This window comes from Bombus pyrosoma, linkage group LG11 (assembly GCF_014825855.1).
Source record: "Bombus pyrosoma isolate SC7728 linkage group LG11, ASM1482585v1, whole genome shotgun sequence".
Classification (NCBI taxonomy): domain Eukaryota; kingdom Metazoa; phylum Arthropoda; class Insecta; order Hymenoptera; family Apidae; genus Bombus; species Bombus pyrosoma.
Genome location: NC_057780.1, coordinates 7,435,451 through 7,457,722, shown reverse-complemented (window position 1 = coordinate 7,457,722; position 22,272 = coordinate 7,435,451). Strand labels below are relative to the sequence as shown.

At 31.2% G+C, this 22,272-nt stretch overlaps 2 protein-coding genes and 1 long non-coding RNA gene across 7 annotated transcripts; 2 read left to right on the top strand and 1 right to left on the bottom strand.

The window, feature by feature from the left end:
- Window positions 1-163: 163 nt before the first annotated feature.
- On the top strand, window positions 164-3,117 carry LOC122572885 (serine/threonine-protein kinase polo). The gene is made up of 6 exons (XM_043738510.1): window positions 164-600; window positions 1,046-1,270; window positions 1,379-1,596; window positions 1,673-1,968; window positions 2,058-2,354; window positions 2,629-3,117. The coding sequence occupies exons 1-6, from the start codon at window positions 508-510 to the stop codon at window positions 3,039-3,041; spliced, it is 1,542 nt and encodes a 513-aa protein (XP_043594445.1). The 5' UTR covers window positions 164-507; the 3' UTR covers window positions 3,042-3,117.
- On the bottom strand, window positions 712-10,808 carry LOC122572889. Of its 2 annotated transcripts, none has more exons than XR_006318589.1 (3): window positions 5,661-10,808; window positions 5,209-5,366; window positions 712-1,255 (listed from the first exon to the last, which is right to left on the bottom strand). It is a non-coding gene; the product is annotated as an uncharacterized LOC122572889 (long non-coding RNA). The 2 variants fall into 2 exon arrangements; XR_006318588.1 differs by lacking the exon at window positions 712-1,255 and adding an exon at window positions 2,372-2,507.
- LOC122572883 (ATP-binding cassette sub-family C member 4-like) lies at window positions 4,760-21,649 on the top strand. 4 transcript variants are annotated; one of them, XM_043738501.1, is made up of 13 exons: window positions 4,760-5,039; window positions 10,815-11,358; window positions 13,819-13,929; window positions 14,013-14,147; window positions 14,602-14,806; window positions 15,205-15,427; window positions 15,692-16,348; window positions 16,549-17,054; window positions 17,131-17,412; window positions 18,108-18,337; window positions 18,409-19,720; window positions 19,807-20,109; window positions 20,259-21,649. In XM_043738501.1, the coding sequence occupies exons 2-13, from the start codon at window positions 11,285-11,287 to the stop codon at window positions 20,397-20,399; spliced, it is 4,179 nt and encodes a 1,392-aa protein (XP_043594436.1). In that variant the 5' UTR covers window positions 4,760-5,039; window positions 10,815-11,284; the 3' UTR covers window positions 20,400-21,649. The 4 variants fall into 4 exon arrangements, with proteins under 4 accessions (XP_043594436.1, XP_043594435.1, XP_043594437.1 ...); XM_043738500.1 differs by having other exon boundaries at window positions 4,760-5,045; XM_043738502.1 differs by lacking the exon at window positions 4,760-5,039 and adding an exon at window positions 5,058-5,198.
- The last annotated feature ends 623 nt before the right edge of the window (window positions 21,650-22,272 follow it).

Genomic DNA, 22,272 nt, shown 5'->3' with positions numbered 1-22,272 from the left:
TTGTTATATATTATGTTGTTTTATATTCAATAACTTATTTTTAAAAAAATATATGCTTTTTAAAATTAATAACAAATTTGTTATTTAATTTTTATATTAATTAATTTATTATTTATGATAATTATTCCATATTTAAAATATATTTAATTATTTGAAAGAAAATCTTTAAGTTAAGTAGAATATTAGATATTTTTGTTAAAGAAAAATGAACAGCAATCAGTTTTATAGAAACGTAGTTTAACGTTACTATAGGTATAGTAACAAGTACCCATGTACAGTTGGTCATGCGCTCAGGGAAACGCGGGATTGGTTAAAGTATTGAGATTTAAATATTGAAATCCGTTGCTTGTCTTCCGCATGACAAAAACAGGAAAATTTGTATTTGAGAAGGAAGTTAGCGCTGAATATATTTTTTTAGTGAAACGTACAACTAACGTGAGCAATATTAATCAGAACACGACGTTTCTTGTAATATACTGCACGATCCAGCGAAAAAGATAGTACAAAATGTCAAAAGATGAGAAAGAATGCGTTATTCCTGACGTGATATACGACGTAAACTCGGGAAAAAGTTATATCAAAGGACGATTTTTTGGGAAAGTTAGTAATATCTTCTTATAGTAAATCTCTCTTTTATATTTTTTTGTCTTGGAAATTTCATAATAATTAAACATTTTTGACTTTGGGATTTTTCTAATCAGTTAGTATGTGTTACTTTCTTCCACAAATTTTGTGAAATTCTTGGTAAAATATGTAGTTACTTTCTTCCATAAATTTTGTGAAATTCTTGGTAAAATATGTAGTATAATTAACCAACAATTTTATTATTCTTATTTTATTATATATTAACATTAATTTTATTAACTGCATAGAACAAATTTTTAGATGAATTTGGTTTAAATTCGCTGTATTATATGCTATTCAATGAAGAATTGTGTAATGTAATAAGTTACTGCATCATACATTTTTGTATGTCCTTTATGCTTTATAGTTTTAGTCCTTTCACTCAGTATTTTTCTATATTCTATATATTTTTTTATTGTAGGGTGGTTTTGCAAAATGTTACGAAATCAGAGAATCAAAGACACATCGTGTATTTGCTGGGAAAATTGTGCCAAAGTCACAAATCACAAAGAGCAATCATAGAGAAAAAATGACGCAAGAGATTTCCATTCATCAAACTTTGAACCATAAAAATATTGTTGGCTTTTATGGTTTTTTTGACGATCCGCAGAATGTATATATAATTTTGGAGCTGTGCAGAAAAAGGGTAAATATTCTATATAAGATAAATATAAGGACAAACATATAAATAATCTATTTATTAGACTTTTTTCAAAGATATATATGTTAATGAAATGGCAATTGTACTTTTCAGTCAATGATGGAATTGCATAAACGTAGAAAAGCACTAACAGAATGTGAAACGAGATATTATATGAAGCAAATTTTAGATGGTGTAAATTACTTGCACCAAAATAAAATAATTCACAGAGATCTAAAATTAGGTAACTTGTTTTTAAGCGATGATCTGCAGGTTAAGATCGGTGATTTTGGTTTGGCTACCAGGCTAGAGCATGAAGGAGAACGTAAAAAGTAACTGTTTTGTTTATTTTAGTATATATCTTAACATTTAATGTAATATAAAAATTAACTTTGATTTCATTAATAGAACACTGTGTGGAACACCAAATTATATAGCACCAGAAATTTTAACTAAAGTTGGACATTCTTATGAAGTTGACATATGGAGCATTGGATGCATTATGTACACTTTACTTGTGGGAAAACCTCCATTTGAAACATCGAGTTTAAGGGAAACTTATGCTAGAATAAAACAAGTCCAATACAAAATTCCTAATTATATTGGTACAGTTGCGATGAGCATGATTTCTAATATGTTACAAGGAAATCCATCCAAACGCCCTTCCATAACAAAATTAATTAAAGATCCATTTTTTTCTTCTGGTAAGTAACATCAAGTTTTGTCAAAATTATAAATCATTGTCATATGTATGAAATATTTTTCACTGATAATCTATTCAATATTATTATAGGTTTTATGCCACATAGTTTGCCACTGTCATGTTTAACAATGGCACCACGCCTAGACCTGCTGGAAATGCATAATCAACGTAAGCCATTATCTGAAATGAATACTAATGTAGGAGGAGAGGGACAAGACTTCGTATTCCGTGTACCTAACAGTCCGGCGCGTAAAACGAAGCCTGCGGATGCAATAAACGAAGTCCAGAAACTGAATCTTGATATTAAAAAGATGCTTCAGACATTAAGAGAGCAGTTGAGTGCTGTATTAAAGTCTAAACCATGTAGAGAGACAACTTCGTCAACAGGTACAATCATCCAGGGATTAAATATTATTATCACGTTTTGCATGGAAATTATCATTTATACTGACGGAAATTATTTCCTGATGCAGAATATTCAAGACCCTATCAGATATTTACGGAAATCTCAGGCACGAATCACATCTCCCTTTCATTTTCCTATACATTAAAATTAACATTTATTTAAATAATGAAAATATTGCATAAAATAATTGATCTAATAATTGACAAATATATTTTATGTAATTTGTTCTGTATATATACATGTTTAACTGTATAGATGAAATGACTGACCCTGCTGCGCAACCTGTACTTTGGATAAGCAAATGGGTTGATTACTCGGATAAATATGGATTCGGATACCAACTTTCTGATGATGGTGTGGGTGTAATGTTCAACGATGGGACTCGTTTAATAATGCTGGCTAATTGTTTCAATATCCACTATATAAATCGCGAAGGAGATGAATTGTATTACACAGTCAGAGAATATCCCTCTGAATTAGATAAGAAAATGAGGCTAATGAACTTCTTTTTAAAGTACATGAAAGAACATTTGATGAAAGCTGGAAGCTCTGTTGCTGTGAAACCATGCGATGCGATGTCTAGGATACCTTATATGCATCAGTGGTTTAGAACACAGAGTGCTGTAGTTATGCAATTGACTAATGGAACAGTACAGGTAAGTAATTAAACATTCTAAGTCATATCTCTGTTTAAGTTTCGAATTTTCGAATGTAATACAAAAAATTTAATTTATAATATTTCACTTTCAGATAAATTTCCTAGACCATACAAAAATTATTATGTGTCCACTAATGGCAGCTGTTACGTATATAGACACAGAGAAAAATTTCAAAACTTATAGATTCCAAACTATACAAGAAAACGGATGTTGTAAAGGTTTGGCTAAAAATTTAGCGTACGCCTACGAAAAGCTTCTATTAATGTTATCGAATCCCCAAACTCGATAATCATAGCTTGAAGCCAATCGATTTAGGGAATGAACAATTCTGATACACAGTATATTTTAGAAATACTATGCCCTTCTTTTTTAGTAAAGATAATGTCTTCATATTTAGCGAATAACAAATACGACTAATTAGTTATTTTATTTTTATTTTATTTTATAGAAATATATTGAAATTTTGCTAGGTGTTTATATTATAACATCCAAACAAAACATATACAGATCATGCGAACAACTTATCTATTAGGGGATTTTTTCTTATAGCTAAAGTAAGCCTTCGTAATTTTTATATTAATGTGGACAATTAAATTATGGTTATAGTCCTTTTTGTAATAATTCGTATTTTGACAATTTTATGAATGAACAAACATTTAAATTTAAGTATTTTGCCACGATATTCGTTACTCCATATACATACCAAGAATAATAAAGTGTGGTCAATATTGCTTTGATGGAGTAGTGCAATTTAACATTTGTCTATTTTTATAATGTGGAAGGAAAAATGAATGGCCTAATTTTCAGTGATATTCCAAGTCGTACATATTCCAACAACAAATTTTTTTCACCCCATTTTCATCAGACCAAAGTTAGGTCTACTGATGTGTGTATAGAATGTGCCTGCGCGTCTTGCACACCGTTGAAAACGTACTGAAATTTCTGATTCTCTTGATTTTGCAAGAGCAACGTACGAATTATTTTTTAATTGTAAAATTTGGGTGCGGCATTTAAGGAATTGTAAAATGAAATGTGAAATAGAATGTCAGAACGAATGACAATATTTATATAAGACTTAAATTCATATTCTAAATATTACTTTAACAAGATATATGGAAATAAGAAAGGAACGAATATATACAAATGTACATACATACATACAAACATCTCATGGCACTATACCCAATACATATCATATAAGCATTTATTGTATTAAATAATAAATTATATCGATAGTATTATTTTTGTAAGTAGCTTATGACATCGTTTTGAAAATAAAATAAAGTGTTTCCATTCTTAAACTTGTTGAATTTCAAATTTCGCAGCCATCAATTAAAATTAAAACAAATCTGAATTAGGTTAGGCTAGATATTATCCTTACACATGTAAGTACATATGTACATACACACACCTTTTATAATTTTTATTGCAACTGTATAGATTTATCTCTATTGCAAATTTTCAATTGAAAATTGTAATGAAAATAAGAACTGAAATCTTTCAGATTCCATAATATATATATATGAATATTTAAATAAAAAATATAAAAAAGTAAATTTCTGGATAAAATCAAAATGAGGTTGAAATACTTAAAATCTACAATCTATTTTAAAGGAAAATATTACATAATAGAAAGGAAATATTTTAGTTAAAAAATTTTCAATCCACATAGAAGTATAATTATGTCATACATTCTAATCAAAGTACAAAAATAATGGAAAATAACAAGGAGAACGGTACACGCTATTATCAAAGAAATGTACACAAGCCTATTATATTGACAAATGACAGCTAAATGCAGTGGTGTTGCGTATACGTCACAGAACGAAGAGGTAAAGGCAAGCAAAGGAAAGTCAAGCAAGAATTGTATTCAGTAGTGGCGCAGGCTTTGCGCTAACCACGCGTGTGTTGTTTTGGTTCGTTCAAGTTCGTAACTCGATCCAAGAATTCAATTTGTAGAATGTGACACACATCGATAACGTTTTCTCGTTGGGCAGAAGACAAACGGTACAGGTATAGAAATTGAGTAAAAGCACTTATTGGGCGTATTTCGTGTACGTATATTTCATTCGACTATTTTCGATCGAAGTACCTCTTTGAATCATAACCATCGTATATACGAAATGCTGCCATGTTAACATCAAGGCCACTACGTACAAAGTAAAGGTATTCTTACCCCTTAAACCAAAAATATCTTCGTTTAACAGAATTGACGTCTTTTGACAAAATAATCTTGGAATGAGTTTCACTCATTAAATATCAGTAACTAAAAGACAAGTTGGCGTGTGATGAAAACCACGTGTTCTCCGCGACATTGTTTAACGAGCATGCGTCCTAGAAATATAACGTTAATTTATATAACGTTATAAGTAGATTGTGGGTTTTTAACAGTTTTATATTTTTATAAACAGAACTAAAGAAATGGAATTTAAGCAGACATGTCCTTCATCTATTAAATATTATAATATATATTCTACTTGGGATACTTTATATATTGTTGTATATTATATGCATTCTGTACAATTTTGCTCTTTTAGATTTCTTACACATGCGTAAGAATCCGCACTCTAGGCGATAGAATTATGTGACTTCTAAGAAATCGGGAAATTTGACTTGTCTTTTACAAACCTACAATGTTGACGAGTTGTTGATTGGCTATATATGTAGTAGTTCTTATACGTATTAAATCAAATTGAAAGGAGTAGTGATATATCAGACTGAACATTACGCATCACGTGCCGTACACAATTGACCCTTTCTCAGCTTCTCTGTCTCGATAACAATTTTGCTTGCCATCATTTAATGCGACCATTAGCCTGACTACGTTATACAACTAGAAGGCATCCGCCGCTTACGATTAATAACAATAATAATACGAGAAATGATTATTTTTAGACGGCGACAACGGCTGGAAAAATTATCATCTTTGTGAAAACATTCGCTGAAATATATATTGAAAGTTATTTCGTATCGTAATTCTTTTTATGCATCTTCATGATGTTGTTTCGTGCTAACAACTTGTCGAGTTGACTTTTCGTTGCATAACGCCTTTCAATTGTTCTCGATGAACCTTCGTGTTTCATTTCAACAATCATTAATTAATTTATATTTTTGTGATATCATTGTCACTGTTTGTTAAAAACATTTTTTTTAAGTTTGGAAATATATTTTTGTGGAAATATAGATGGAAACAATATTATGACATTAAGATTGTTATTTAGAAGTTCCAAAATAATTAATCATTTATTTGATATTCTGCGCTCATAATTTAACTATCATTTCATGTTCAACTCATGGCTTCTCATTCTGTATAAATTTGATTGCATAAATTAGCGAAAATCTTTAAAATGATGGGATATAACGATCCGTTTACATTCGTCCTAAGTTGTTTTACGACACGTTGTGTACACATCCGCATATATAAAGTAGAATTGAGAATTGCAGCCTTAACTTTGCCGACGAAGCAAACGTCATCTGTCATTTTCTCCTTGTTCTAAAAGCAACAATTACGAAACAAGATTTTCTATGTTTTAATTTGACACGGATAATAATTTCTACGGTTTTAAAAAATTAGTATTGCATATCATAAACCATTATGAAATTGTAAAATCGTATTCTGCACTGATAACACGTAAAATCTCAGAAAGTTTATGGAACTGATAAGAATACAATAAATCTCTTGGTATAGTTATTGTGTTAAATTATTGTTGATTTATTGCATTTCTTGGAAGATTTCAAAAGAAAATAATGTACATATATGTACTATAGAAATATTACATTTTTTCAATAACGTAATATGTATATATAATTTTCTTTTTTTATTTATTCGGGTGAAATGTTTCCTATTTTGGATAGATTATGTAAAATTATATAAGTAAGAATCCCTAAAGATTAAACAGTAGACATATCAAATTTTCTGCTGAATAATCATGACGAATACACTCTATTCGCGTGGTAACCTTGCGTATCGTGAACCAGAGAAAAGAATTTATACTTAATATGTACTTTACTTTGTAAATATGGATACACAAAATAAATAAAATCAGCATTTTAGAAATCACTTTTTTTGTATTTTCGTACATCTGTTATAAGTAGAGTGCGGATATTTATGTAAATTCATATTTTTACAAATATAATATAAAATATGGAATCTAGATAGACAATTGTTTCATTATTCTATCTATAATATATTAAAATATTATAACAACTAATTTTGCATATTTTTTAATGTTATATGTATTCTCTAGATTTTTGCGCGTTTAAATTCTGTATAAATGCATAAACATCAACAATTTAGTCGTAAGTACACGAGGATTTTCTGATCTCAAACTTTAAATGATGATTCAAATTAGAATTATTCACATAACATCAATTAGGAGACATTTAGCATTGATATCAAATATTTTCAACTACATACACGGAATTAGATATTGAGTCATGAGTGACAAAGACTGACTGACATCATTCTTGTCATTATGCTTAACTACATACACATATGATATGTATCGATCAATCGCCAATAGTCATATAATTAATTAAATAACAAACACTTATTTGGAAAAAGAATTTCTACAAATTTCTAAATAATTATAAGTATCTTTTATTTCCCGTACTTTGTGTTTTATGTTATTGAAACAATGTTGACAATGTTAGCTCATTATCTTCCCATGTACATATTCATATCTACATAATGTATTATACATAGTTACATTAATTTCTATCTCTTCGATTGGACAATATTATACTACATGAACAGCTACACTACGCTGGTGAAATTAAAAACGCGTCAAGTTACAACACATTACCCAACTCATTAGAATCTAGCACATCTCCGTAACACGATTAATGAATTTCAATTAGATCGCAACGCATTTATAAGATTCAATTCTATAGTAATTTATGAGTAGAGACAAGTCCAAGGTGATGCATTAATAGTGTATTAAATACATTATATATTTACAAAATAATAATGCATTAGGTGCAGTAAATACATAAGTATATTAATTTATTAAGTTATTACATTTATTTTATTAAGTTATATCAAGTGAGTTATTATTTTATTGAAATACAAAAATTTATTAAAATACATATATTACAAAAGTACGTTACACAAATCAAAAATATAAAAAGGATTTTCTATAATTCTATAATTCTATAATTGCAATATGGGTTCAATAAAATTCTATAATGTGACTCAAATAAAAACAATGAGTTGCAAGTGAAGTGGTACATTAATGTATTTTTGACTATTAAATAATTGCTGCATATATGATACAATCAGAACGACGAATAAGTGGTTTTTATATATGCATACATAACTTAACGTTTTTGGTAATCTGATAATCCGTTAGATAATGTACATTAGTAACAGAAGAATATAAATGTATCGAATCACATTTTCTTCGAGTTATAAGTCGAATTTATTGATTTTTACATTCTAATTGCACTCGTTTCATTACCCAAATGATTTTGTATCTTAGATAATAATTATTTTTATTAAACTAATTCTGGTAATAATATATTTGTAATGTGCACACTGTAATAATAGATGTATTTAATAAATACAATGAACAAAATATGAACGAAGTATTTATGAGATTCCATTATTTTGGTTTATTTCATTCTGTATTTTCGACCAGTCGCGGGGAGACGCGATCGCGAGGAAGCGCGTCAGCGGGAGTCGTAAATTCCCGTCACGATTATAAGAATCGACACCACGAATAGATCGATGTGGTATAACACTGCGATTAACAGGTTATAAATTTTATATTTCCAACAACTTATTACACTGAAGACTTACGCCGTTACGTATGATATGAATATCATAGACGATTATTTGACGGATGAAGATCCGATAGAGATACACTGAATGTTTTGTCGTACTAGAGCAAGGCCCTTACAGTTGAATGTAGTAATGTAGTCGAAGAAGTAGAACTCTCCTAGTGTAGAATAAGTAGAAGTTGAATCTCTTGGTGTAGAAGAAGTAGAACTCTCCTGATGTACTAGAATTGTAGAGATGAAGTGACTGTTCTGTAGTTCAGAGAACAAGTCTAGAGTACAAATGACTGTTCTGTAGTCCAGAGAACAAGTAGAGGGATGAAGTGACTGCTCTGTCGTTATGAGAACCAGTGAAGTTCGTTCTTATGTGATTACGGAGGAAAGCTCGATGTGGGTGCGTCTTTTGAACTAAGAACGTGGATTCGTTCACACTTTTCGTTAAAAAAGTGAGGGTAACGATCCGCGATGCCCATTGGTTATAGCTAACATTAATAAATTAAGATTGGAGGAGGAAGTCTACCGACGTGACTTTCCGTTAGACAATTATCCACCTTTTTCGTTAGGTAATTACCCGCTTTTTCCGTGATCTGATTTTCCGTAAAAGATCGTGCAATAAACCTAAGGACTGTTCTAAGCACCAGTTATAAACCGAAAATACTTGCAGGATTAAAGGTTCTGTAAGCTAATAAGATTCAGTTTTAGGGGGGGGGGGGCTTAGGTTTATCGAAGGTCTGTATAATGGTATTCTCCATTTATTATTATAAAAAAATTGATCATATTTTTTCAAGTAATAAAAACGTATCCTGATAGAGAACAAAATTATAGCTTTATCAATTATGAAATTAAAAAGGGGATACATTTAAAAGTTAAAATACATGAACGTGAATTCAAATTTTTAGTATTTTGACTTACAACATTATGATCTTCAATCGATCATATATAATAGTGATCTCTTAGTACAGATTTTAATAAATCCATTGGATATTTCATACCTGGCTTATAAATGATTTCCAGATACTTTCAAATAATTTATCCATCGATTAACGTATTGATAGTACATATTAAGATACTTGTGTATAAAAACGATTAATTTGAAAAATATTCTAATTTTAATTTCGTAGAACTTAGCATATGCAAGATAAGAAATTATTCAATTTCGTATTGTTGTCTTTGATCGAAAAACTTTTAAATAACATATAGATATATATATGTCGGAAATGAAAAGACATCGGGGCCTTTCTTTTGAAACGTTTGAGAATAATGCGGGAAACGTCCCCAATACTTTAGTCAAGACCTTTTATTATAGCTGCATTTAAATATTAAAACTGAGGAATAGTTGTTTATGTTCTAATCCGAATATGGGTGCCCGAGGTTTATGACAGTAGGCTTGGGCTCGAAGTGACATAACGTGTCACTGAACGTAGTCACGGTCACGGGAGGGACGTGTAGCTAACAGAGATATGGAATAATTATACAGTTCTCCTTAAAAACAAAGATTGACCCGAAAGGGACGGAGAGGAGTATATAAGGGCAGTTCCACTTGGACTGTGATTCAGTTCATGCAGATAAGTTCTATTTGTACGTTGAGTTACACCAGGATCGTGTATCACATCGCATCCCGTTGACCGTGGATTCGTTACCGAACCTAAATTCATTGTCATCAACATCTCGATTATGCGATCACCGTTGTTGCTTGCACACTTTTGTAATAATCACATCTGTACCAAAAAAATCAGCTAGAATACATAACCACGATGGCCAATTCGAGTGAAGATTCGTCAAACGCCCAAAATTCCAATACTAACCCGACATATATTTATACAGTCATCAGATAGTAACATCAAATGCAGATGTATAACACATCGTTTAAAAGTCAAAAACATCGTTACAATCTTCAAGCCATTGTTTGATTAGTGACGAAGCAAGTATTGAGATAAAGAGACGAAACGAACACATGTAAAGAGTTCGGTCCAGATACATGATCTCTTTCTGTCTTAAATACAGGTGTTCGATCCAGACGTGTCTTATTCTTCTCCACGATACAGTTTCACGCGAAATCAAGAGAACTTCGATGAGAACTATCGTTCTGGATATCTACATCGGATTTGGCTAATCAAGATTTATCGGTCAAGTATTTCCACAACATTATCGTAAATTTACTGATCACTATCTTTAAGATTCTTCGAGTGTTTTTATTGTATCTTATTATATCTGTACTGTGACAATTTTCAAATGATTGCCCAATCAGTCAGCAATTAACCTAGCCTCTAAGAAGGTTCTTAAACAGATAAGCTACTTGGATGATAAGAACGTGTCATACTGAGGAGATCTTTTCCATTTTTGACCGTGTGACTTTCATTTCGATGTGAGTGATTCGTTCTTTTCTTCGTAAAATCGGTTATCAGTTGAATAGCTATCAACTAGTGATCAAAGGATCAATTTGAAAGACGAGTTAATGCAGCGTACGAAGAAAGATGGACTCGAGCAATTCAAAATCCAAACCAAATCCGCGGGTGAAGGCCAGCTTGCTGTCGGTGCTGCTTTGGTGGTAAGTTTCGTACGATTATAAGTTTCGGATGTTAATTGACAAAAATATATTATATATACATTGGCATATGAAAATATTCCATCGCTTGTAGAAACATTCTATGAGCATGTTATCTGTAACAAGACCGACAATCATAACCATATTGGTGAAATATGAAATAAATCTAAAGATGTATATAGAAATTACAATATATTTAGTATAAATTAATACATGATTTCACAGTGCTCACAGAAGTATTTGAACAATCAATTATCCGTTATGTTAATGTCTTCATATTCAGTAGATATCATTTTTAACGTTTATCACGTGCTTAAAATAATTGTACATGCTTATGTATATTCTTTTTTTATTAAATGTATATTTGCAGTAATTAATCTTGTAATTTCAATTGTTTTTCATATACACTTTCAGATTGGTGTGAAATTTGCCGTCATATAATCATTAAGTCAATATAATCATGACAGTCATGCCTCATTACAGTGACGACATTTCAAAACGTACAATGTATACATAAGAATTTTCTATGCTAAGTATTCAAGAAGAAACTGATCCACTGTACATATGTACATACTAGTTATTTATTATTAAAAGATTAGATTGTCCCAAAAGTTCCTTTCGTTTTATAAGGAAATAATAGATGAAATGGGTCATTGGGATCAATGGATCCATTTTGAAACGGACCATACATAATTCAATAAAATAATTTAAAACAAAAAATATTGTGCATCTATTATTTTCTTATAAAACGAAAGAAACTTTTGGGCAACCTAATATATATTTTATACGTAGATTATTAATTGACAGAAATATAAGAAGATACACAATGCCTGAAATCTCGGTTAGGGCCGTACGAAGAAACTTTGAATGCGAAATCAATGTATTTTCTACAGAATGTTGAAATAATACTTTATATACCTATTATATTTTTGCTTTTTCTCGTTTTTTATTTTACTCCAATAATAATTAATATTTGAAAATTTTCTACTCGTAGATGGTCATTTTTTTTAATATGTAGAAGTTTAAAATATTACATAAAATTGTAAATAAGCCTGGAGCCAAAAAGTCATTAGTTAATACCATGTCAAATAATCAGTGATCGCCAATATGCTACCAATACCAACTTTTGATAGGTTAAATTTACAACCTCGGAAGCTCGCTTTATCTTGGCTTGAACTATCCCCGTTGAGACAAGCAATATTTTTTTGCCCTGTACTCGTTCCGCAATCCAAAAGTAGGCTAGAGCGATGAACTCTTAACGTATTTCAAATATCTGGTAAAAATGCACAACCGTTTCATATGCCGTTCGAAAATAATATTTTTGAAGAGAAAAGATTCTCCATCTCTTGCCTTCATTCCAATTTAGTAAAAATAAATTGAATTTCTAATAGGAAAATTCAATTTAAACTTTTTATTCAATTGATTAAATATAAATTGTGTATGTAATATAGAATATTCCAATTGTGTTATCCGACACAGGATTAGGCAGATAAAGAAATCACAAGGCAAGGAGTTAAACGATATGAGCTTGAAATAGTAGAGGAAGAAATAATTAACACTACATAAATTTCAATTTAAATTTGAAATATCCTTATTGAGAAATATTCAAGTAGAGAAAACTTTTAATAATATGAGTATTTAAGTTCAATCGTTTGAATAGCTTTCGCAAGATGGCTCAAGTATATTTCAGGAAGGAAAATAAATACACAGTTGTTTGTCACTAATTGCGTCACGCATCGTGATTTTACGTTTGCGAAATTGCTTTTCCGTTTACTTCCATCGTCGCGAGTCATGAAAACTCTTAGTCCTGTTATAGTCCTTGAATTTTTATGCCTCTTTAAAATACTTTTAATTTCTTAACAGAATTGTAACCATAAAATTAAAACGAGAAGTCACGTACATTGTTAACTATTCTTTCATATTTTCCTCAAACTCTATCTCAACAAGTCTTTAACGATAAGAAAATATGATCGAGCCGAAAATGACTAAAAAATGCAGGAAAGTTAATTTCGTATTCGAGATTTCAAACAATACTTCGACTATTCTTATTTGACGACGGATGTTTATGCAAATTGCTATTTTCTTGAATACTATAATTTAAAAAATGGAACTTAAGTAGGGATGTGTTTCATTTACTAAATATTGTAACGTCTATTATAATCTATTATAATATATATATATATATATTAATAGTATAGTATAGTATTAAAAAATATGTATTTTTTAAAATATATTTAATATAATTAATATATATATAATATATATAATTAATATTAATACGGTAATTAATGATATTTTGGAGCAGATTGATTGTGCGAGGTGTTAGCCGCTATTGGGTGAACGTACCCGAACTGTATTATCATCGTCGCATCTAACTATCAATTGCGTAGAGCATCCCGTTAAATATAAATGCTCGTTTCTACATACATGTGCATGTTACCCATTGTATTTAATGATACACAGGTGGACGATAGACTTGTTCAAGACAGGCTACAGAAAGGTTCTGCAAACGGAAGATTTATATAGTCCTTTGAAAACCGATAAGTCAAGCTACCTTGGAGACCGATTAGAAAAGTTTGTACAATTCAATAAATAATTATTATTTGATTGAACGAAAAAATAATCAGTGCTTAAGTTATGAAATGTATGATTTTCAGACGATGGAAAATCGAGTTAGAAAATTCGAGGAAGTACAAGAGGAAGGCCAGCCTGTTGAGAGCTATCTTTCGTACCTTTTTATGGGAGTACATCGTACTTGCTTTGATGCAGATATTAAACGAATTTTTCCTTCGGTATATCTTCTGTTTTCTAATTTGTTGTACTTAGTATTTTCAATTAGGAGTATTGCTTGTACTTGATAATCTTCTTTTTTTTGGATAGAAAATTATTTTCACGAAAAAGAAAGAATTGGAAATAATATTATTTCTATTATTATTAGTAATATTTCTATATATAGATAATACTGAGTGCAAAATATTCATATAATAATAATTACACTATTTTCTTTTATTGTGACCACAGATTTTATCTCGTGTTGTAACTAACGTTTCTCTTATCGTTTCTTGGGATTACTTTCGTCAACGGAATTCTGGTGATATGTATCTAAAAACATTGATAAATGTCTAGTTTTATCTATTTAAAGAAAATTTTTAAACCAGATCCAATATCGATCTCTGATCATAATGCAAGAAAATGTACCTACTTCAATATCCTTACACGATTATGATGTCTTGTATCCGTTTGAAGATTAGGGACACCGATGCTTCTGGGTGGGCTTCTACGTTACTTCAAAAAGAGCACGACCGAAACTTATGAAACTGCGTTACTATACGCGGGTGGAATTTGTATAGCAACAGCTATAAATGTAATCGCGCTCAATCAAGTGGTTTTCGGCGCGTTTCATGTTGGCGCGAGAATTAGGGTCGCCGCTTGTTCTGTAGTATACCGGAAGGTAATACGAGAAATGTAATCAGTAGTGAGGCTTTACTTTCAAAAACTACTTATCTTAGTTAAATAATAAAATTATATCGCGCGTGTATTTTTGAAGTGTTACAATGTCAAACTAGTGTTTCAGAAGAAGCGAGAAACTATTTGGAAGCTTACAAAAAATCATTTATATTGAACACATAATGTTGGAAAAATGAATACTCTAGGATCTAGAAAATGGTTAAATATTTTTGTAATCATCTCTTCTTAGTTCTTCAAATCCATTTTTAACGCTGTTAATGTTCTTGTAGCATAGGATTGAATTATTTCGAATTGTGATACTTTTGAAATACATGTGCGATATGAAATCTTTACTAACCATTGCATGTATAAAACGACAATATCAATGTTATTTGTTTTTAGGCGTTACGGCTTAGCAAAACAGCGCTTGGTGAAACGGCACCAGGGAAAGTGGTCAATTTGGTGGCCAATGATGTGAATAGATTTGATCTCGTTTCCATTTTCATACATCATATGTGGTCTGCACCACTTTCTACGTTAATTATAGCGTACTTTCTTTATATCGAAGCGGGATACGCTGGATTAATTGGTATCGCTGCGGTCTTCGTTGTTGTACCGATTCAATGTGAGTTTCTGGCAATGATGATTCCCTTGTCAAGTTGGAAAAGCTCGAGCTCTTGCACTCGTAAAATATTACATAGTTTACTTACGATATTTTGTAAAACATTCTATTCATGAAAGTAGTCTATTAATTAAAACATTCTACTCTATTAATTAATTACTCTTTTTGTAAACCTGCAAACGCAAGGCCTTGAATTAGATACTAGTAAAGCTATAAGCTTTAATTTATGAAATATTATATATTTTCAATGTGAAATTTATGTTTTAGCATATACGGGAAAGCTGTCGTCCAAGTTTCGATCACAGACTGCCATGAAAACTGATGAGAGAGTTCGTTTAATGGACGAAATTATATCAGGAGTTCAGGTCATTAAGATGTATGCATGGGAAAAACCATTCTGTGCTTTAATCGAAACTGCCCGTAAATTAGAATTGCAAGTGGTGTCTAAAAGTGCTTATATCCGAGGCATCTACATGACCTTCAACTTGTTCACTACAAGAATGGCCCTCTTTTGTACTTTAATTAGTATGCTCCTATTTGGCGATAAATTATCAATCGATAAAGTATTCGTTTTTTCTTCCTATTTTAATATTCTGGCGCATACTATGTCTGGAATGTTCGTACGGGGTTTTGCTGAAATAGCCGAATGCTTGGTGGCTGTGGGAAGATTACAATACTTTTTGATGTACGAGGAATTTCAAGACAGTGGCCATATTTTAAGCAACTTTACAACTAGCATTAATGGTAGCATCAATAGCATCTCAAAGCATGCTTCCAACAAAACTTCGAAGCCCGATATACCATATATTGATGATGAAATAGACGGCTATGAAAATCTGGATGAGTCTTCAGAAAAAAGAAGACACAATGGTCTAATGGTTGTTGCTAGCGACTTGCTTAAGAATACGGCGAATATGATGGAGGGTAAACATTTGATATATTATATATAGACTGTGGATGCTTATGCAAATATCAGCACTATACTTTGGATATTTTATACATTTTTGTGCATTATGTATATTTTGTGCGTTTTTGCACATTAAATTTGTCATAAATGCTTCCGCAGTCTAGTGATATGGAATACAAAAGTAAAGCATTTTTTTTAAATATTTGTTTTCTTATAGAAAAGAAAGCTTTTTCAACAATGAATCAGGAAACATACGCAGTAAATATGAGCCACTTAACGGCTAAATGGGAACCAAGTCAATCTGAAAACACTCTTGAAGATGTAAATCTTGAAATACAAAAAGGAAAGATATACGCCGTAATAGGTATGGTCGGAGCTGGAAAGAGTTCTTTCCTGTCCGCTATTCTTGGAGAAATAGAAGTAACTGGAGGTCACGTGAAAGTGAATGGAAGTCTGAGCTATGCTGGACAAGAAGCTTGGGTCTTTGGGTCCACTGTTAGACAGAATATTCTTTTTGGACAACCTTATAATCGTCAATTATATCAGAAGGTTGTGAAAGCTTGTTCTCTTCAAAGAGATTTCAAGCAATTCCCCCAAGGAGATCAAACAGTTGTCGGGGAAAGAGGTAGTTCTTTGTCAGGAGGACAGAAAGCTAGGATTAATTTAGCTAGATCTTTATATAGACAGGCGGATATTTATTTACTAGATGATCCACTGAGTGCTGTGAGTATTTTAAAAGAAATGATTACATTTTAAAATAATTTAAGTGCAAAGATGTATATTATTTTATAAATTTTAGGTTGACACCCATGTCAGCAAACATTTATTTGAAGAATGTATACAAAGATATTTAGCTGGAAAAACGCGGATTTTGGCTACTCATCAGTTGCAGTATGTGAAAAATGTGGATGCTATTATACTTATTGAGCAAGGAAAAGTCACGGTATTTTCCCAATTTCAAGACTTACTAAGTCAACGACCAGAGTATGCGGAATTGCTAGCAGCGGAATCAGAATCTATCGAGGATAGCTCTTTAGAGAAGAGTATTATGAAAAGACAATATTCATCATCAAGCACTAGAGTAAGATTATTTTATTTGATGAAGGTGTCGAATAGTTACCTCCTCACCGATTTCGATGCCCTTGAAATATTTTGTTATGGTCACCATTAATTGAACAACTTTTTCCTATATGGAATATCGGATGGTCGGGTTTAGTTTTTGAGTTAAAAACAAAGCATGTTTGGTATCATTTATATACTTCCTTGCTATATTTTATACAAAATTGTGCACGAGATATTATAGTTATTGCCTGTGTATATGTGTGTGTGTGTCCAAATTATAACTGTCCATCATTATCGGCGTTGCCCACGTGGCTCGCTTACTTGGGCCGTCACCACTTAAGTAGCTTAATCCTACCTGTGCCTTTCCATCTGGAATTCAGTGACTGGAATTTTTATTTTTGTTTTTTCATTGTTCATACATCACTATGGAGATATTTAAAAAAATCCCGTTAAGATTCATGAGGAGGTAACACGTCGACAGCTTCACGCGAAATATATGATACCAAACATATGTACAACTTCTATGTATAACTCGAAGGCTAAAGTCGACCACCCGTTATATGTATAGGAAAAAGTTGTTCAGAATGATGACCTTAACGATATATTTCAAGGGCATTGAAATCGGTGAGGAGCTAATTACCCAGTACCTTGACCTTTTATTCTTTACAGCTGTGTAATCTTTCGTGAAATATATTAATAGATTTATTGCAATAGAGCCGAACTCCGGAAGCAAGTAGTGGAGGAACAGACGACGAGGAAGAAGACGAAAATTCTGAGAAATTTAACGATGGTTTAGAAGGAACCTCTCGTGGTGTAGTCAAAGGACCAATATTCATTAAGTACTTCAAAACTGGTGCCAATTTATGCCTAGCCTGTACGGTACTCCTATTGTTTATATGTACGCAGTTTATGGCTAGTCTCAACGATTATTTTATTCCTATTTTGTAAGTATCAAAAAACATTGGGGCGATTTCTATTTCTTTGAGATATCATTTTATAAAATAAATATTTTCAGAGTAAATGAAGAAGAAACGCGACATTATTACATTACACAAGCTAAGTTAAACGCTACCAATAATACCTCGATTGAAAATCTCGATATTTCCTCTATGTATAATAGCATGTACGTTTATACCGCTATTATCGTTGGATTATTTTGCATTGGTATTACTAGATCATTAATCTTCTACAAAGTATGCATATTATGCAGTCAAAAGTTGCATGATATGGCGTTTAGTGCCTTAATTAGGACAGGCATGAGGTTCTTTGATACGAATCCTAGTGGCCGAATTCTCAATAGATTTTCTAAAGACATGGGAGCCATTGATGAATTGTTACCAAAGGCTATACTCGATGCTGGTCAAATATGCATGATGATGTTTGGGTCTTTAGCAGTATCATGTATAATCAATCCTCTTTTCTTAATTCCTATAGTATTTTTGGGTACTGTCTTTTATTGGATAAGAAAGGTATTTTTGAGGACCAGCAAGAACATTAAAAGAATGGAGGGTATGACTCGATCCCCTGTGTTTACTCATTTAAACGCTACTTTAAATGGATTGAGTACCATAAGAGCATACTGTGCACAGGATATATTAAGAAAAGAATTTGACAAACTGCAAGACGTCCATACTTCCACAGTTTACATGTATATAGTGGCGAGCACTGGCTTTGGATTCTCGTTGGACGTATTTTGCTTCGTCTTCACATCTCTAGTTATTTTCAGTTTCCTCTTATTGCAACAAACATTTTCTGGCGGAGAGGTAGGCTTGGCCATCACGCAGGTAATGGCCATGACAGGAATGATTCAGTGGGGAATGAGACAGAACGCTGAAGTGGAAAACCAGATGATGTCTGTTGAACGTGTGTTAGAGTATACGCAAATTGTGGCTGAATCGAATTTACGTGACAGGGGAAAGTTTGCCAAGAAAATCGAGAAGCAACTTCCGCTACCTGCTAATGCACCAAAGAATTGGCCAACAGATGGAATGATCAGGTTTAGAAGCGTTTATATGAAATACGTAGAGGATGATCCTCCAGTATTAAAAGGACTGAATCTCGTCATTAACCCTGGAGAAAAGATAGGTATAGTGGGAAGAACAGGAGCTGGAAAATCATCCTTAATATCAGCTCTATTTAGACTAGCCAAAATTGAAGGTGTCATAGAAATTGATGGTATAGACACTGGGTCCATTTGTTTAGAAGATTTACGACGTAATATATCGATCATTCCCCAAGATCCAGTTCTATTCTCTGGTACCTTAAGGCGTAATTTGGATCCTTTCAACGAATTTACGGATAAAGCTCTTTGGGAAGTACTTGATGAGGTAAATTGTAATACTCAATCTGTCTTTCTTTTCTTTTCTTTTTTATAGATAAGGGCTTTAACAATCTTTTTTGTCATATTATAAAGGTAGAACTGAAGGATGCTGTAATTACTGCTGGAACAGGCTTGGATAGCCGTGTTTTGGATAGGGGCAGTAACTATAGCGTAGGTCAAAGACAGCTGGTTTGTTTGGCAAGAGCTATATTAAGAAATAATAAAATACTTATGCTTGATGAAGCTACAGCCAATGTGGATCCACAAACAGATGCCCTGATCCAGCATACAATACGAAAGAAATTTGCCAAATGCACTGTTCTTACCATTGCCCATAGGTTAAATACTATCATGGATAGCAATAAGGTTTTAGTCATGGATAAAGGACGTATGGCTGTAAGTAGAATTTATTATTTATCTACTTAGCTTTAAATATGATCTGATATTGATCATTTAATTAGATTCAATATATTAATATGTTAAATAATTAAGCTCTTCTGCATAAAAATTAATCAATTATAAAAAAATTATATTTTAATTTGCAGGAATATGATCATCCTCATATACTATTACAAAACAATTACAGTCAATTCAAATCGCTAGTTAAAGAAAGTGATCGTGCTATGTACGATCAATTAGTGAAAGTAGCAAAACAATCTTACATTAGCATATACGGAAAACGATGATTATTAAATAACAGCTTGATCATGAAAAAGGATTGGCAGCAATATGAAAACAACTCCAATATATGAATTTATTTCAAAAGAAAGAAAAGTATAGCTGTTACATCCAAAGATGCAAAAGTTCATTACTAAAAGTATTATTTAGCTATGAATTTTATCACGTTTCAAAATGTGTTTTGATTGTGATTGATTTTGAATTGAGATTAGGAGTCATTACTTAATACTGGAAATTATTATTTTTATTGTAGCAGTTCTTTTAACTTGTACAATACGCAAATCACGTTCTTAATTTTAATCCTACCAAGTATTATTACAAGCGTATACAATGTAGTTATATAATTAATATAATATAATATAATATAGTCGCGAGCGGTATATAATATCCGAGGAAGCATATTTTTATATCTCTCTGTACGCAAATTATTACGATCGTTATTCCAAGAACTTTCTTATATAACGAAAACTTTCTTGCAGATTTTTATGCAAACTCATATTTCTACGAATACAACTAAAAAAACGAAATCTAAATAAAAATTTTGTTCACCTTCTAAATATTATACCAAAAAATTTCCTTTGGAAATTTTATGTATTTTTATATGTTAAAGTTTTTCATAAATGCATGAACATCCGTAAAGTACTTATATAAATAGAACGTTGCTGCGCGGCGTATCAAACTTACAAATATCTATAAATATACTTCGTTTTTGTACTTCATATTTTACATATTTTGTTATGTTTTATATCATGGAAAGTTGTATAATATATGCCGTGCGCAATAGGAAAAAAAGGAAAAGGAAGCAAATGAATCTTCAATAATTTTTGACGTTTGCGTAGGTACCAAAAGTAAACATTTAAGTTAGCAATAAGAATCAAGATTTCTTAAAATATTATTTTTATCATCGTAAGCGAAAATACAACGTTTATAGTACTTTTCTACACAAAATTAATACTATATATATATTATGATCTTATTATGTACTATAAGTGCAAAATATACCATAACTACATGTAGTACGGTATATTGTTATGATAAAGATCGAGAATTGATTAGTCTATTATGTATACAGCGCTCGATAAATCCGTCGATAAATTAATAAGATCGATCGAATGAAGAATATATTCGTGAGAATTATACAGCGATACAGTGTTCATTGTAATTTGCTATATATTTTCGAAGATTATATTGTTATATTTTTTATGTATACATAAATTATATCTAACTGTAAATAAAAGTCTTTACTTTTATACCTTAATGGAAATAATTCATAGTACTTACCAGTTCACGCGTGTTAGATGGCAGTTCTATTCTTGGCACTTGTCTTCGTACACCATAGAACTGTAAATAAAATTCTACTAATAGAAATAATTTATTTTAATAATTCACAGTACGTAATAGTTTACGCATGTCAAGTGGAAGTTTCATTCTTCTAAGACAGTGATACGTATGGTAGAAAAATAGTTTCATAAAGGATATTTATTTAAAGGAATCCTATATTCATTTTGATTGATCACATTTTACTTCAGTATAATTAATATAAAATAACAGTGCCTAACACACTCACGCGCAATAAAGTTCAAACTTGTACTAAATACAAACAGTCAAGGTAAGTCATACAATAGATCGTGGGGTAGACCGCGCGAATTTTTAAATCCTTCGAATATTATATATGTATTATGTTACAAATATAAAAATGTTTTAATGTTTATATTTTAGACAAAAATCTGTTACAGAGTGTATTATACGTTACGCAATGTGTTTTAATCGAAATTTAAAGTAATTTTGTACGCAGAGACAGTGAATATACGTTTACGATTGTTCAAGGTAACTTTTATTTTTTACATTCATTATTCCAAATTTATCAGTTGTTATAAGTAC

Excerpts from the sequence above, each read along its gene's own strand:
- LOC122572883 (XM_043738501.1), top strand. The coding sequence starts at position 11,285 with ATGGACTCGAGCAATTCAAAATCCAAACCAAATCCGCGGGTGAAGGCC. Across the intron at positions 15,428-15,691 it reads CGTTGTTGTACCGATTCAAT|CATATACGGGAAAGCTGTCG; the intron begins GTGAGTTTCTGG and ends TTTATGTTTTAG. Across the intron at positions 19,721-19,806 it reads TTTGGGAAGTACTTGATGAG|GTAGAACTGAAGGATGCTGT; the intron begins GTAAATTGTAAT and ends CATATTATAAAG.
- LOC122572885 (XM_043738510.1), top strand. The coding sequence starts at position 508 with ATGTCAAAAGATGAGAAAGAATGCGTTATTCCTGACGTGATATACGAC. Across the intron at positions 601-1,045 it reads AAGGACGATTTTTTGGGAAA|GGTGGTTTTGCAAAATGTTA; the intron begins GTTAGTAATATC and ends TTTTTATTGTAG. Across the intron at positions 2,355-2,628 it reads AGAGACAACTTCGTCAACAG|ATGAAATGACTGACCCTGCT; the intron begins GTACAATCATCC and ends TTAACTGTATAG.